We start from the raw sequence: 15,230 nt of genomic DNA on the forward strand, positions 1-15,230 counted from the left end.
ACTGCTGGAATATTCATATATATATTTTTTACATGTGGAATAGAAGTCTTTTGTTTGATATTGACGCGACGTGGTCGAGTGTCTTTTAGTTAGTAAAGCCGGCCCAGTCGTGTTGTATCCCGGCGGTAAGTCAGCTGTGTAACCGGGAGCTTGTACTTGACTTGAAAGCACAAACCGAAGCTAAGGAAGAGCACGTTGCCTGGCTGGCTCTCTTTGACAGCAGGTCAGTGGGTCGCAGCTACCACTAATACATAACATTAACATCAGCTTTGGACTTTTACACACCATTCAGAAACTTGTATTTATGTATTTATTTATTATTCATTCCCGCCACAGTGTATTGTTAGTCAGGATGCCATGCCATAATCAGCAGTTGAACAATGTGAGCAGCGGCCAGGAGCACCACATGAAGCAGGTCCGGTTTGCAAGCAGCAGCAGCAGCAGCAGCACTAGCAGCAGCAATGTCCCTGCCGTGGTCTCCTCTGAGGCAGGAGATGTCAGCCTGCAGCCTGTAAACCAGCATGCTTTGGGACCTCAGCTTAAACTGCTTCCTCTGAATGACCAGATTCGTGAATTACAGACTATAATCAGAGATAAGTAAGTCTGATTGAACTGGTGGTTGTGTTTTGAATGGCCTGCCACTGTGTCTATTGATGTAGCAATGCTTGAAATGCATTATTATCCACAATGTAAATTATACACCGTCTAAACTATTGCTACATGATATGGACACAATTTCATATCTCTGTATTTATGCCAAATATCTCAATAGCGATACAATATTACTGTGGGTTCACTGACAATTAAGCATTCTTTTAAAAAAAACAGCATAATATTACCAAATGGATGTAGAAAATGCAGTTACTTCACACAAAGTATTTTATCTATCAGAACAGACCAGGCACTGTCTAAGCCTAACACTAACCCTAAATTTGATATTGTCCATTTTGTTGTCTTTTGAGATATTAATATCTTGCGTGTTCATGTCTAGATAATGATGTGATGATGATGATGTATCGTTCAGCCTTAGTCTAAACTGATCAAATTACGCCTTACGTTTTCCTTCATGTTTCCAGGACGACCAGCAGAGGAGATTTTGTGTTTTGCGCTGACCGACTGGTAAGATCATGATTTAGTCTCGATGCGCTCTTTGTGTCTGTTTATGAGTTGTTTCGTGCTTTATTTGCTCTCCATCAACAGATCAGACTAGTGGTGGAAGAGGGTTTAAACCAGCTCCCATACTCAGAGTGCACTGTGACCACACCAACAGGTGAGAATGTCTTGCGTTACTAACAAACTCTGTGCCGGGCTTACAGGATCTGAGCTTCAGCATGGATGAAGTTAAATAGATTGCACTTACAAATTAATTGCACTTACTTCTCTGCAGAAATCAGAGCGCCTGTGCTCCCTGCCTCCAGTATTTTACCTCCAATATGTGTGACTGTGTGAGATTGTTCAGAGCAGCTACAATTTCACAGCTCCTGCTTCATTTTTTCCCCCTCAGGGTACAAGTATGAAGGTGTCAAGTTTGAAAGAGGCAACTGTGGAGTCAGCATTATGAGGAGTGGTAAGTCAAAGGATAAGGGGAATCTGTCACAGCACACCTACTGAATTAGAGTTGCTTCTTTGTAAGAGCGTGTATTACATCTTCCAGGCATATGAGCTTTGTGCACACCTACATACATTATGCTGTGCCCTTATTCACCAGGCTGGGCTGTTGCGCACACTGGATGAGGCCGTTTTTATCAGCAGTCAGTCCCTTTTCTCCCAGTGAACCTGATTGTTCATTTGAAAGCTAAGAGCCTGTCACATGGTAACCAGACTGACATGGTGGCTATGTAGCACTGAAATACATGCGTAAATCAGGGTATGCTCATGGAGAACATGAGACAGATACCTTGCATACTTTTACAAGTTCCCTGAAAGCATGGCTGTAGGTTTAAGTGTTGTTTTTTTGCCTTTTATCCTCTCTTCCTCATATTTAATGAGACATTACACACTATTACTGCCTTTGTGACAGTTACAGTGGAGCAAAGAATTCACGCCCTAACCCACAAACACTATGCCAGAGCAGTGATTACTGTATAATTGCTATATCCCTATACAATAATTAATTATTGCGCAGGGATACAAGAGAAGGTATCTTCAGGACTTAAAGTACTTCAAGTGTCTTAAGTTCAATTTTAGGCTTTAAAGGCATTAAATAGTGTTAAATATGTATTTATGGGATTTTAATTTCAACATAAACATTGTCTGATTTCATTTGTCTTTCCTTTTGTGAAAATTTGTCAAATTCATCTGTATAAGTAAACATTTCTGATGTAATGATACAATTCTAAGCCTACCACTGAACCCACTGCCTTTATACTTACCTGCTGTACTTACCTGTTGGGACATGCCTATTGTAGATTTAGCCAACTCATTTTATACATACCCATCATGTTTACCTGTGGAGAGAGATCCAAGAAAACCTTGATTAACTTGTCCCAAGTTCTGTGGTGAATAATAATTAGATAAATGGCAGTCCCACCTTGCTTCTGTAACCTAAAGGAAACTGTTGTTCATAGAATCATATAGTTGATAACTGACTAAATTCCAACTCAAACTGAGGGTTTGACTGATATGTTTGTTTGTTTGTTTTAGACTGATACAATTCTGGTTTTTATTTTTATTTTACTGAAGCTGCCACTAGCCACTAGCCAATATTATGTTACTATGCAAAAAAAAAAAAAAAAAAAAAAAAATTCCACAGTTCCTGATACCCATTTTGGTGCCACGGTAAAAGAAAAGAAAAAAAATCCCATTTACGAACACATTCCTTTATTAAAATATGTTGAACATTCAAGTATTTAAGCCTTAAAGTTTTTAAAACGAGCAATCAGTCAACTGTGCTTAAATGACAACTTCTTAGATTGCACAGGATTTCAATTGCAGTATCCAACAGAGATGTGTGGGAAAAAATGCATATAATAAATATGCTTATGCATAATTAGAAAAAGAAAACTATTTAACAGGAAACTTTGATGGCACCGTTTGGGTTTTGCAAATTTATTCTTATATTCTGAGCATCCACCTCGAACGCAAAATCCTTCCGTACACGACTCTTGCTGTGTTTCTGTTGTCCAAGCCGAGGCAGAGCAGTATCGGTTCTCGTGACATCCCTACTCTGTTTACACGCAGGCTTGTGTGTTTGTGTGTGTTTCCCCACAGGTGAGGCCATGGAGCAAGGCCTCAGGGACTGCTGCCGGTCCATCCGCATCGGCAAGATCCTCATCCAGAGCGACGAGGAGACACAGAAAGCCAAAGTCTACTATGCCAAGTTTCCCCCAGATGTGTACCGGAGGAAAGTGCTGCTCATGTACCCGATTCTCAGTAAGTGATCAGTGTCCACACATTTAACACACCGTGATCACACTGCAGTTTATCCTCCCGGTGATTCAAAAGCACTTAACCGCATTCAGCATCACATAAATGATGCTACACATTTTCCTCTGCAAATGAAGAAATGTTTATTTATTTATTGGTTTTATTTCATTATTATTTTTTTTCAAAATGTCCTTTTGAGTTGACCTTCACCACAAGCTCAACATTTGCACATCATAGAAGCCCATTCACTCTCTTCTGGTAATTATAGCTCTCATGGGTAAATTATACACTGCCTGTGAGATAGCCACCAAGCTGCTGAATAGCATAATGAGGGCCTACAGAAATAGTTTCCTGATAGCCATGGCGTCCCCTTGTCACAAAGCAGAGGTTTTTTCTGCATCCCAGTCACAAAAAAATACGGTAATGAAACCAGGTTGAAGGAATGTTTTATTACATCAAAGTGATGGGACGTGTAGTTACAGAGTGATGCAGGCTAACAGGTCTGAAATTAACACCTGCCAAGTGCCAAATGCCTCTCTTTGTCTTTGGCCAATAAATCAGTAAAGGTGTCCCCACTGCACTGGTCAGAGCCTTTTTTTTTTTTTTTTTTTTTTTTTCAGATAATAACGCTGACTGTGAAATGGTTACTAATGGTGAAATTACAGCACTAGTCATTTGAGTTCTGTTGCATTTGCTGATGAATTATTGGTGCTTTTTCATGCTGTCATAAATTCTAAGACTCCTAGATTTCTTTTTGATAAAATTTGTAAATTTGCACACATTCATCCTCATCTTACAAAAGGAGGGTGCAGATGACAATACCTTGACCAAAATAAAATTCCTTGAAGAAAACGGTTATTTATCGAGCCATTATGAGTTGGAATTCCTTACCTGTCACACTTCTGTCAATATCTAAAAAGATACGCTTTAAAAAGAATCTCAAATGGTACCCTAAGAACCTTAACTTTATAGAGTTTTGTTGATATTTTTTTTTCCGTTTGTTTTTTGTTTTATGTGTGCTGATGTTTTGGTTGAAAGACATTGCTCTTCCTTTTGTGCTTGACTTCACTTGTGCAATTATTTACTTATTTTGATTTATGTTGTTTTTGTATAGAGGTTTTTGTTCTCAAATGTAAGTGTTGGTTGTTTTTGCCCATGTGAGTCATAATGAAGACGAGATGGTCATCAAGGCGTCAGCTAATGGCAATCCTTATAATAAGCAATTGATAAACAAACTTGATCCATTGATTAAGCAGGTGAACAAGTCTTAAATTAAACACGTCCTTGATAAATACATGAAACACCTTTGGAAACAGATATAGCAACATATTTTTACAAAAAAAAAAAAAATTAATTAATTAATTGGAGGGTAAAATTATTCTTGGCAGGTAATTTTTTTTTCTAATTTACCAGCTTTCGGCAGAGCAGACAAAGTTAATTTTGGAAACTGGCACACACACACACACACAAACACTAATGTGATGACGTGATTGTGTCTCATGGTTCAGGAGTATTACAGAGAGAACTGCTGGAATGTGAAACTGCAGGATGTGAGAGAATCTTAATTGGCTTTAGTACAAAATGTTGGATGATTACGCATCCACACTTTTTAGCTTTCAACAGGAGTTTCAACAGGATCTGACCAGTGGAATGCAAGTCATAGACTTTTTATTTCTGTGTCTGCAGGTACGGGGAACACGGTGATCGAGGCAGTGAGGGTGCTGATAGAGCACGGCGTCCAGCCTAGACATATTATCCTCCTCAGCCTCTTCTCCACACCTCACGGTACACCACTACACCCAGACACACCACATCACCACTTCGCTGTTATTTACCCACTTGATCGTCCATTTAATCCTCAGTCATCCTGCCCGCTGCTGCACCCAGTGTGTCAGTCTTCACACCACTGGCAGCTACTCATATACCAATATTATCAGCCAGTATTTATTGGCTCATCACATATACATCGGTATAGGTGTGTATGTCAAAGCACCTGAGGCAGTTTAATACATGTGAGGATTAATTTGTCCAACCGCTTTTTTTTTTTTTTTTTTTAGGGTGAGTTAGCAAAGCAGCATTTCACAGCTGAGGTGACAGTTGGCCCATATATTAACAGAAGTTGTTTTACTCACATATCTATTGTCATCTGTCCCAAAAATCCAGTGTATTGCGGGCTCTACACATCAGAAAGAACACAACAGCAATGCTAGTTCAAAGCTATTGATGGGCACAAGAGTGCAGCTTTTCCTTGGCAACAAAAGAATAAAAAGCTACGGTTCAGTTAACTTGAAATTTCTCTGATCAGAGAAAACGAGTCGACTTCTGGAATTTGGTTTCTCGGGTTTGCAGTGTGAATGCCCAGTCACATGTTTCCAACCACTCCTTTGACTAATCCCTTTCTCTACTCATCAACGATCTGCTTACACGGCACCATAAGAACTTCATGCGGTATGTAACACCATTCTATTTTTCTCCTAGGAGCCAAATCTATCATTCAGGAGTTCCCTGACATCACCATCTTGACCACAGAGGTGCACCCAGTGGCTCCCACACATTTTGGACAGAGGTACTTTGGCACAGACTGAATCAAGGACAGCATGAGCAACGTGATATGCAATCTGTATGAGTGTATTTAGCCACCTTTATTTAAATGTATCTCATGTTGTCTTTGTTGTGCCAAATGCTGCAGTTTGATCTCCAAAGGCTTCTAAACTGACACAAAATTAATCTGACGGACTCTTTGTATAAGGGGGTTTTGTGTGTGAAACTTGCGCTATAGAAACAAAATGATGCAGAACCATAGATACATTTAACTTTGACAATTTTATTTAGCAGGTTATGTTTACTGATGGATCAATAAAGAATTTTTTATGTTAATGGACAGAACAGTGAAACATTGTCAGTATTTTTGATGGTCAAGAGGTATTGAAAAAAGGAAGCTCCATAATCACATACTGACAAGAGGGATCATAATGTGCTCCAGTAATACTGTGTTCCTTTCTGCAAAAGTCTCATGTACAGTCCACTGTGAGTGATTTGTCCTTTCCCCAAGGTAAATAAACATCTGAATGTTTGATAAATCCAGGCTGTTTCGGTTATTTTAATTTCCACTCGATGATAAAGGAGCAACATGTACAGATACTGCCCACGGCAGCTACAAATGAATAAACTCAATACACAGAAAAAAATCTGAATAGCATTTCAATAAATAGACACAAGACCACATGAACATTTGACACTCAACATCCACATCTTTCTTCAAATCTCTACACACACTTTCAAACATAAAAACATACATCACAGAAAAAATGAAGTATTTTAATCAACAATATGCAGTATTTTTCAGATATGATGAGCATTTGATTTGGCTTGCCCAACATAGTAGGAAAACGGATATAAAGAAGCAAGTAAAAGTGTCAAGTAGATAAACACCTTCATAAAGGTTTTGATATATGTATATATATTTATCTGACTTTCCCCTTGTATTGAATAAATGGGTCTTTTCAATTACAGTGCATGAGTCTGGTCTTCAACAAAGTACACAGGCTAAGATCCTATGAGTAACTACTCCTCAGTCTTCTAAACGGTCTCAATGAGGAAAAGTCGTTTCATTGGTTTTAAAAATCTTTACATAAACATAGAAAAAAAAAAATCAACACATCATATTACAGAAGAACACTGACCTCTACCAACCAGTGGATGAGGATCAGTCATCAGTACCTCATATCTACTTCTTTGAACTCTAATCTGTAGAAAACAGGAATGGTCATAGCATGTGCTGTATGTCCACAAACAGTTAAGAGACGTACAGAGACAAGAGCAGCATGGTTCTCGAAAGTTTCAGGTAGCATTTCATATGATCAAAAAGCAGACAATGGACAAATGGGCAGATGCGCTCTCTCTCGGATGTGTGATTTTGTGCATGTGACCAATTTAAGCTTCACTTCGCCTGCCTTGTCACTTTATACCCAAACAGCCGGCCAGTCATCCCAACCAAACCTGTTGTAATGTTACACTGTGATATTTCAGCATAATTTTCAGAAAATAACAAGCTGTGAAGTGAAAGCTACAAATGTATGCCAGTTTGTTTTTCCTACTATAACCCCAGTCTGACTGCACACTGGCAATGGTATACTGACTCCAATATCGCTGCTGAAAAAAGGCTGTCCTCAACACATGTAATAGGTCCTTTTGAAAATAGGTGCCCAGTATGTTGGCACAGACAGGGCGCAGTGTGCCCACAAGCAGGACACCAGATACATTCTTTGGAAATAGATTCCCAAAACACAGGAATAGATAAGGCGCAGGTTTAGTCAGGTTTTGGAAAAGAAAAAAAAAAAAAAGATATAATCTGTTAATGTACTGTGAGACACTGACTGGTAAACCCCAGTGTCTTACATCACCACAGGACACCTCTAGGGCATTATGGGTGTGAGCTTAAATTAAATAGACCAAGAGCTGAGGTGTGATATTGTATGCAAAGTTAACTCAAGGCCCAGCACTGGAAAAGAGAGAGAGAGACTTACAGTATAAAGAGCACAGTGCCAGACAGAAGCATCCCACTTAACGATCATTTATAGTCCCGCAGAGGCCAACGCCTTGAGATGAACACCCAGAGGGAAGTGTCAGACCCATAGTAAACAACACTTGTCTCTAGAGTATGTGAGCTGATATTTGACAGGTTTTTGTTTTTCCTTTTTCCCAAATCGAAGTGATACTGTCGTTAATCCGTCCAAGCAGGAGGAGCAATGCTGTTGGTTGCCCATCTGGTTCCTTTTTCTCTGTGATTAAGTAGAACACCAGGGTAAAAGTGGCAATGACGAAGAACTGCAGGTTTCATCCACACGTTTGGCTTCTTTTTTGAGTGCGTCTGAACATCCACAGGATTCAGACTGCATTTGCCTCATGGTACAGCGTGTGCGTTTGATATAGATCTACATCACCTGTTCCAGTATATTTAAATATGTGTATTGTTCCATATGTTAAGCATACCCATCCGCTATTCCTCCATCTCTATGGTAACAGAGGGGTCTCTCTCATCAACTGGAATACAAAGAAAGAAACTTAGTGCACAAATGAATCATTTCTCTTTTTCTTTTTGTAATTGATGACTTTGCTCTCACAGATGTTATACTGCATAAGACCACCAGATGGTAGTAGAGTGCTATGGCCAGACAATTTAATGGTAATTTAATAGAGTGATATTTGAGCAAACAGACAATGAAATTCAAATGTGTTTTGGATTTGTATGTGATCAGGTTTGGTACATGGTATATGGGACATTATGTCATCATGGCGGCATCTGTTTCAGTCTGTGTTTGACCACAATCACTCAAGAATACATGAACAAATACATGATAGAAACAAAGTACTTAATGCCACAAGTTTTCATGGTAGAGTAGATGATATGTTAGAATTTGGAGCATAAATTTGCAACACCTATAGCTCCTCAAAAGATAAAATCCATGTTATGTTTTTTTGTTAAGTTTTCCTATTGCTATAAATTCCCATGTAAAAGGTCCTAAACCCATCAAAGCACTTGCCAGTTAGAAGCTACTTGTGCCTTTTCTGCTGCAGGTTTTCCTTATATCCCAGAAGTCACAGGCTTCCAATGTTTAAAAAAAAAAAAAAAAAAAAAAAAAAAAAAAGAAAGAAACATGAACAGCTGGGAGAGACATATTGCTGCCTTTACTAATTTAATCCATCATTATATCCCTGAAATGACAGGTCAGGGACATTATGGATTCACCCCGACCATTGCTACAGGTGATGACTGCAACATGATAAACTCATGTACTTTTTATTTGACTGTCTTCAAATATGCTGTACACATTCATGATGCCTGGAGGGAAACCCTTTTTGATTTTTGATGTCTAGCACCACCATCATCAAACTTTCAGCCTGTGAGCATGATAATCTTAGCACAAACATCTTGGCAAACTGGGATGTGTTAGAGACTTTGCATTGTGGGTAGATCAGGAGCACTAAATGATCTCATTATTTGGGGCAGTCATAATTAACACAGCCCTCCTCTGGTTGGTCAAACCATTGAGCCAGATTAAGGACATGGTCACAAGGTGTCATTGAGGGTTCAGGTCATTTCCAGGATATATACCCTGCTATTGTTCACTATCAGCATGTCTAGTTTTAAAACACGTGTACTGTATTTTTCCGTGATAGACCTTGTAAAACCAAATCACTGCAGTTGTAGCATCAGCAAAAGTAGCTCTATTCTGCTAGAAATTAATGTCACCTGGCATTTCCTGCTGGATGATGGTTTTCCCTCTGCCCTAAAGGTGCACTATGCGTGAGATCTGATTGAACTGAGAACATTTAGATTCTGCTGACAAAAACATAGACTATGTGCACACAATGTATTGGTGAGTAAGACATAATGAGAACCATGTGGTCTCAACCATCAAATTACATGCTCATTGCACACTGCCTATCAGTTGAATCTAAAAAGTCTTAGCTATTTAAAATGGTCGTTCAGAATTTCACACATATGGCGGTATTTGTTGGCCTATAAGAGTGTAGCATATCTACCAAGTTGAGTGTACCACTGTATCAAACTAGTTCCACCATTTTGGACACCAGGAGGCTGGAATGAATGCTGAAAGTGAAAACGAAACAAACGTGTGTTGTTGTGCATCCTTTAAAACAAATTGTCAGCTTTATGCCGCCTTTTAAAATTGTGTTGTTTTCCGGTCTTTATCTACTCCATTCATTTTGGAGCAGTACACTCCCAATGAAGCTTGTGTTCTTGTGACAGGGGAGGCGTTAATGAACCAAACTTGGCTGTGGATGTATCACACTCACATCGACCAACAGATACCACTATATTTGTAAAATTCTATACCTTTAAAATGTGTAGTGCCTCTTCATTGCCACAAGACAGGGTTGCGGCACACAAGAGAGAGAAAATTTTCAAGAGAAAATTTTGTATCCTTTCCTTCATGTTTGAAATTAATTTGACATTATTTGTGAGGATATTTTTCTGGAAAAAGTTTTACTTTAAAATTTAAATGATAAAAACAATTTACTTGGAATTGTTAATTTTGACAACACTCTGTAAAACAACAAGGCTGTTCTGGTTGTTCTCACACCAACAGAGTCAGCTGTGGTTAATTATCCCCATTAAGACACAGACATGTTTCAGTATATCTACCTTTCATCCACTTTAACAGTCCATTACATCTGTGATCTCCAGCTAAGCAGTCAGAAAATTAACAGTGCACTGCACCTACATGTCGCATGTTGGCCTTTGAAGCTCCACACGACAAAAATTATTATCCAGATTCTAGCAACTATCAGAAATAACAGAGTGCTTTGTGTCTCCTCTGAACCTCCTGACTAACTGTCTTTAGCCCAGCATCATCTGTACCATTTGGTGTATTCCTTTAATCCTGTTACCTCCGTGAGAGCAGGTGAAAGCAATTTGGAAAAATTACCAGGAAAAGAAAAGACATAGCTGGACTGGAGTGAGTTGCAACTTAGGACCAAACCATATTTAAAATATATTTAAAATAGTGAATCCTGTGGGGAGATATTTCTCATGCAAATAGGCATCACCTAAAAATTTAAGAACTATCATTATGACTTTTTAAGACATTTTATGACCTTAAATTCTGAAAAACTTACTTAAGACTTTTTAAGGACCTGTGGGAACCCAGCAAGAAGCAACCATGTGCAGTAAACATCATAATATAGTTTTAAAAATTCTAGCTACATCACAAAGTTATTTTAGTGTGTAAAAAGTGTGAAACAACATTTGGCCCAAAAACTACTGCTTTTGGTGCAACTGCAACAGAAAAGGGGGCCTGGTGAGGCTGATTCAGCAGGCATGGTGTGGGTCTACAATGTAATTGACAAAGCTTAACCAAATCCCCCCAGCTAAACACAACATAAATGAGAGTATGGTGGCTGCAAGAGATATTGCAACACCACGACTTGAAAAGTTTTATGAGGGTAAGAAACGCCTTTATGGTGTTTGTTTTTTATAGTCGGACATTTATGGTGGGAGATGTTGAAATCTGAACTTGGATTGACTTGTTTGAAGTTTGTTTTTTCAATATTCTGCTGCAGTCTAATATATTAAAATCAAACTGGCTAGAGGCTACCAAAGCCCTAAGAGGGAAAACAAACAAAAATATATGTTCAGTTTTCAAATGCAAATACTCAGTTTCACTGATCACATCCAAATTCAGAACGCATGCGCAAGGTGGCACAAGATCTCAACATGTCAAAATGTCATCATTTGTATTCTGGAAAACACAAAAAGCAACTGGAAAAGACTCAAAGTGTTCATGCGCAGATGTCAAAACTTAAGTGACTCACCCAAACTCCCTTCGTCAGAGCAATCATCCGACTCCTCCCACATCTCCTCATTAGCTAATAAGGGGTTCTGGGATTCACTCACATTCTTCAAGGGGAAGTAGTGTCCATTACCTTGGCTGACAAATACATTGCACAAAAGAAGAAGGAAGCTAATTATTAAGAAACAAAGACTGTTACAATGCCCCAGTCATCTGTGCAGCCGCTCCTTCTACATTTTGTCCCCAATTTGAGATGAACTTCATCTCCAATGCTACTGCTGAAAAGTATGAAAAAGGAGAAGGAAAACCAAGCCACATATGTATTATTTGCTGTCCCTTGACTTCAAACCCACCTTGTGAAGACAGGGATGAGCCACAGCCTCCTGTCCTCTCCAAATACCTGCTGCAGGTTTCTACGGACACCAACATTGAAGCCATTTCTGTCTGGACCACCGACAAATACTGGAGCTGAGAAGGCCTCTGAAAGAAGACAACACAAATCTGGATCAGAATATGTTGTTTCCTTACATTCAGCACACATCGTTTCACAAAGGACCTAACTGCAAAAGACAGCTGACTTAGACGCCTCCTCTCATTTCTGCCACTTTATCAGCAGCAACGGAGAGGAATCTGAGTGCAACTCGATAAGAGCAATGTAAGGGGTATTCCAATAAATATGTAAACCCTTACCTAAAGTGGACCTGTTCTTGGCCACCAACCAGCAGTGGTAGCCAAAGAGGAACATGAGACTGACGAAGAACATGAGCGCCACAAACATGAGAAAGAGGACATGGAACTTTGCAGGCCCATTTGGCAGATCCCCCTGAGAGAGAGAAACAAGAGAAGCAGAAACCTGAGAAAATCGGTGGGCTTACAAAAGGCATAATCTGTATGACAAATATCTAAGTTCTCTGTTCCCTTTATTTGTCACCAGGCATGCTGACTGCACACATCTAAATCTTGTGATATGAGTAAATCACAAGACCTTGAGCATCAGCGATTACAAAACTATGAGCACTCACCACCCAGAACTTGAGAAAGTACTGAAAGACCGTGGCTGCAATGAATATGCAGTACAGCATGGAGTACGAGAGGAAAAGCAGGAAAAACTTGTAGTTGGAAAAGCCCACACAGTTGTTCACCCTGAACAGACAGACATATTTGGGTCAGAACCAAACTAATATACTGATATATATATAAATTTCTACTAAAAAGCAAATACAAAATACAACTTACCATGGACAGTGATGGTCCATCTTCAGAACACATCTGAAATATTACAGCAGTATTAGACCAAAATAAAACCTCAAATACAGCTTTTAGTATGTATACCCTTAATAAATGTGTCACAAAATATTTGTTTTTGTCAAAATACAATGTATGCAGTGTCAACGCTACAGAGGGTTTATTTTAACAGATAAAAACTTGATCATATAACTCCTACTGCATTTTGACAGTCGTTGATCTTTCAGTCTGACTGCTAATACAGCCATTTTTGTATGCATTCAGCAGTGTGCTGATGCCGCATGTGCAGGTTATACCGCCGCTCTGATTGAACATCATAAGGTGTTCGTTCTAACAGATTGTGTGCCCTCTAAGCAACACCTTCTAATTATCACAACAGCCTCTGGCCAACGCATATCTCCTTGCCGGGGGCAATCTCTCTCGATGAATGGATTGGAGAGGAAAGGCTGACTTACGTTTCACAAACGGAGCAGTGGTGACAGCGGTCAGGCTTCAGTACTTGGCAGCGGTCACAGAACCTGATAGCTGGAGACAAGAGGATGGCCAGCTGAGAGAACAGACATTTGAGCTGACCCTACCCTTCACTTACTTCCTGCAGCCCAGAACCTAGTCTGAGCTATCAGCACTAATGAAAGAGATACATTCGCTGATTACTCAAGATGGGGATGCTCAGGAGCACAAGCACATGGCTAATTGCCCTTGCTTCTTCGTTTTCAACACACACTGATTATGTGCAAGATGATGGACTGTGGCTAACGCCTGCCTTTTCACCCCACTGGCTTCCAGATATGGCAGACTAGTGAGCAACAGCACTTCACTGGACTGAATCACATTCTCCCAGGAGATCAGTGTAAAACCGAGGTTACTTTACAGAGAAAACTGTATCTTACCTCCAGATTGAGCTCGGGTGAAGATGGGCAGTTTCTTTGCGATCTCAACCAGGATTTGTTTCTGAGCATCCGGCCTCTCTTCCATCTCATACCTTTCCTTGTCAGAGTATGACAGCTGAAACTAAGGCAACAAACACACACGATAATCAGCACCACAAAGTTACAATAAGACAACACATCCGCGTCAATCACTGTATTGTGTCAGTGTATCCAGATTGTTATAGGCTACCTTCTTGCATGGTGATGCAGGTGGAGTAAAGATGGACTTCCAGTAGGTCCAGGAAAACATCACAAAGCAAACATGAAACACCAACAGATACGCCACTGCAAGCACAGTTAACATCACGTTACACGGCAGTCACTTTGCTTAGCACCCGTAACATCCGACAAGTCACCTTATTTTCCTGTTTAGCAGTGTACCAATGGATGTAGCACAAACATGAGAGACACACTCACCTTTTTCAAACGTGTTGGTGAGAGTGACTGTAAAAACAAGAAGACGGCATGATAAAATGACAGGCCTTTATGTCAGGGACTAGCCACATTGTTGTTAAGATTAACGCTAGTCCTGTGCCTAACGTCCGTTGTAGCTAATGTTAGATTCAAAAGCGAAACGGTTACCGGCGGCTAACCTAGCACTACTAGCTTGACAGGTTATACGAGAGACAATGACAATTGCTTGTGTACAAGGAAAATAACTTAGTGGCCTTTTCAACGACGAGGTAAATTAACAGTGCCAATTATTTAACGCTAACCGTAATGTACCGAAATAAAAACCCGTACAACTTAAAATACTTCCGGCCAGTTTGCTCGCTTCTGCTGTGTCTGTAGCGTTAACGTAATTTTTGTCAACACTGCTGTGCTGCTGCTGCTACGATGTCTATAGACGACCACAAATCAAAACAGAGACCAATCAGTTACCAATACTTACATAAACATAGCTGAAATACGTAGGCGTAGTAGGACCACAACACCACGGAGGTTATGATAAGCACCGGGATCCAAGAGAAAACCTTTTGACAGCATCTCAAACCTCTGGAGAGAGCCATAGTCCATCCAGCCCCTGTGCTCATCTGCGCTCCACTGCCATGCCTGGGATGTTGTTCATCCCTGTTATCTGGGAGCGATTAACCACGCTCTCAGGAGGCTAGGAAATTAGCTTTGTCAGTTGTGAGTCCAATCGGGTCCAATCTAATGGAGCTTTGCCGGGTTTTGATTGGCTAAAGTGATCATGTTGATTAACTTGTTATGGCAAACGAGGTTGATTTGTGAGAACAGTAGCAGCTATTGTAGCCAAGCCATGCAAAAATTACAGGAGCCTATAAATGTAATAGGATTAGTGTTGAGACAAGAGCTCCCCTACACAGATATTAGTACACAACTCCTGGAGCAAGACATGCAGCTCAAATGTATG

At 39.9% G+C, this 15,230-nt stretch overlaps 2 protein-coding genes across 2 annotated transcripts; one reads left to right on the forward strand and one right to left on the reverse strand.

Moving 5' to 3' along the window:
- The first annotated feature begins 82 nt into the window (after window positions 1-82).
- Window positions 83-6,446, forward strand: uprt (uracil phosphoribosyltransferase (FUR1) homolog (S. cerevisiae)). Its single transcript, XM_030061338.1, has 8 exons — window positions 83-223; window positions 337-597; window positions 1,077-1,119; window positions 1,201-1,270; window positions 1,505-1,567; window positions 3,211-3,372; window positions 5,053-5,151; window positions 5,845-6,446. Exons 2-8 carry the CDS (start codon window positions 353-355, stop codon window positions 5,949-5,951), a joined length of 789 nt encoding a protein of 262 aa, XP_029917198.1. The 5' UTR covers window positions 83-223; window positions 337-352; the 3' UTR covers window positions 5,952-6,446.
- Window positions 6,120-14,923, reverse strand: zdhhc15b (zDHHC palmitoyltransferase 15b). The gene is made up of 11 exons (XM_030061337.1): window positions 14,748-14,923; window positions 14,273-14,299; window positions 14,046-14,140; window positions 13,817-13,937; window positions 13,382-13,451; window positions 12,918-12,950; window positions 12,704-12,824; window positions 12,372-12,504; window positions 12,035-12,161; window positions 11,704-11,819; window positions 6,120-8,409 (listed from the first exon to the last, which is right to left on the reverse strand). The coding sequence occupies exons 1-11, from the start codon at window positions 14,887-14,889 to the stop codon at window positions 8,366-8,368; spliced, it is 1,029 nt and encodes a 342-aa protein (XP_029917197.1). The 5' UTR covers window positions 14,890-14,923; the 3' UTR covers window positions 6,120-8,365.
- Window positions 14,924-15,230: the final 307 nt, after the last annotated feature.

This window comes from Myripristis murdjan, chromosome 10, assembly GCF_902150065.1.
Source record: "Myripristis murdjan chromosome 10, fMyrMur1.1, whole genome shotgun sequence".
NCBI lineage: Eukaryota > Metazoa > Chordata > Actinopteri > Holocentriformes > Holocentridae > Myripristis > Myripristis murdjan.

Bases quoted from the DNA above. Each gene is read 5' to 3' on its own strand.
- uprt (XM_030061338.1), top strand. From the start codon at position 353: ATGCCATGCCATAATCAGCAGTTGAACAATGTGAGCAGCGGCCAGGAG. The intron at 1,271-1,504 runs GTGAGAATGTCT...TTTCCCCCTCAG, and splicing joins CACTGTGACCACACCAACAG to GGTACAAGTATGAAGGTGTC. The intron at 1,568-3,210 runs GTAAGTCAAAGG...GTTTCCCCACAG, and splicing joins AGTCAGCATTATGAGGAGTG to GTGAGGCCATGGAGCAAGGC.
- zdhhc15b (XM_030061337.1), bottom strand. From the start codon at position 14,889: ATGAGCACAGGGGCTGGATGGACTATGGCTCTCTCCAGAGGTTTGAGA. The intron at 14,300-14,747 runs GTAAGTATTGGT...TTGTTTTTACAG, and splicing joins CGTATTTCAGCTATGTTTAT to TCACTCTCACCAACACGTTT. The intron at 14,141-14,272 runs GTGAGTGTGTCT...CTGTGCTTGCAG, and splicing joins CACCAACACGTTTGAAAAAG to TGGCGTATCTGTTGGTGTTT.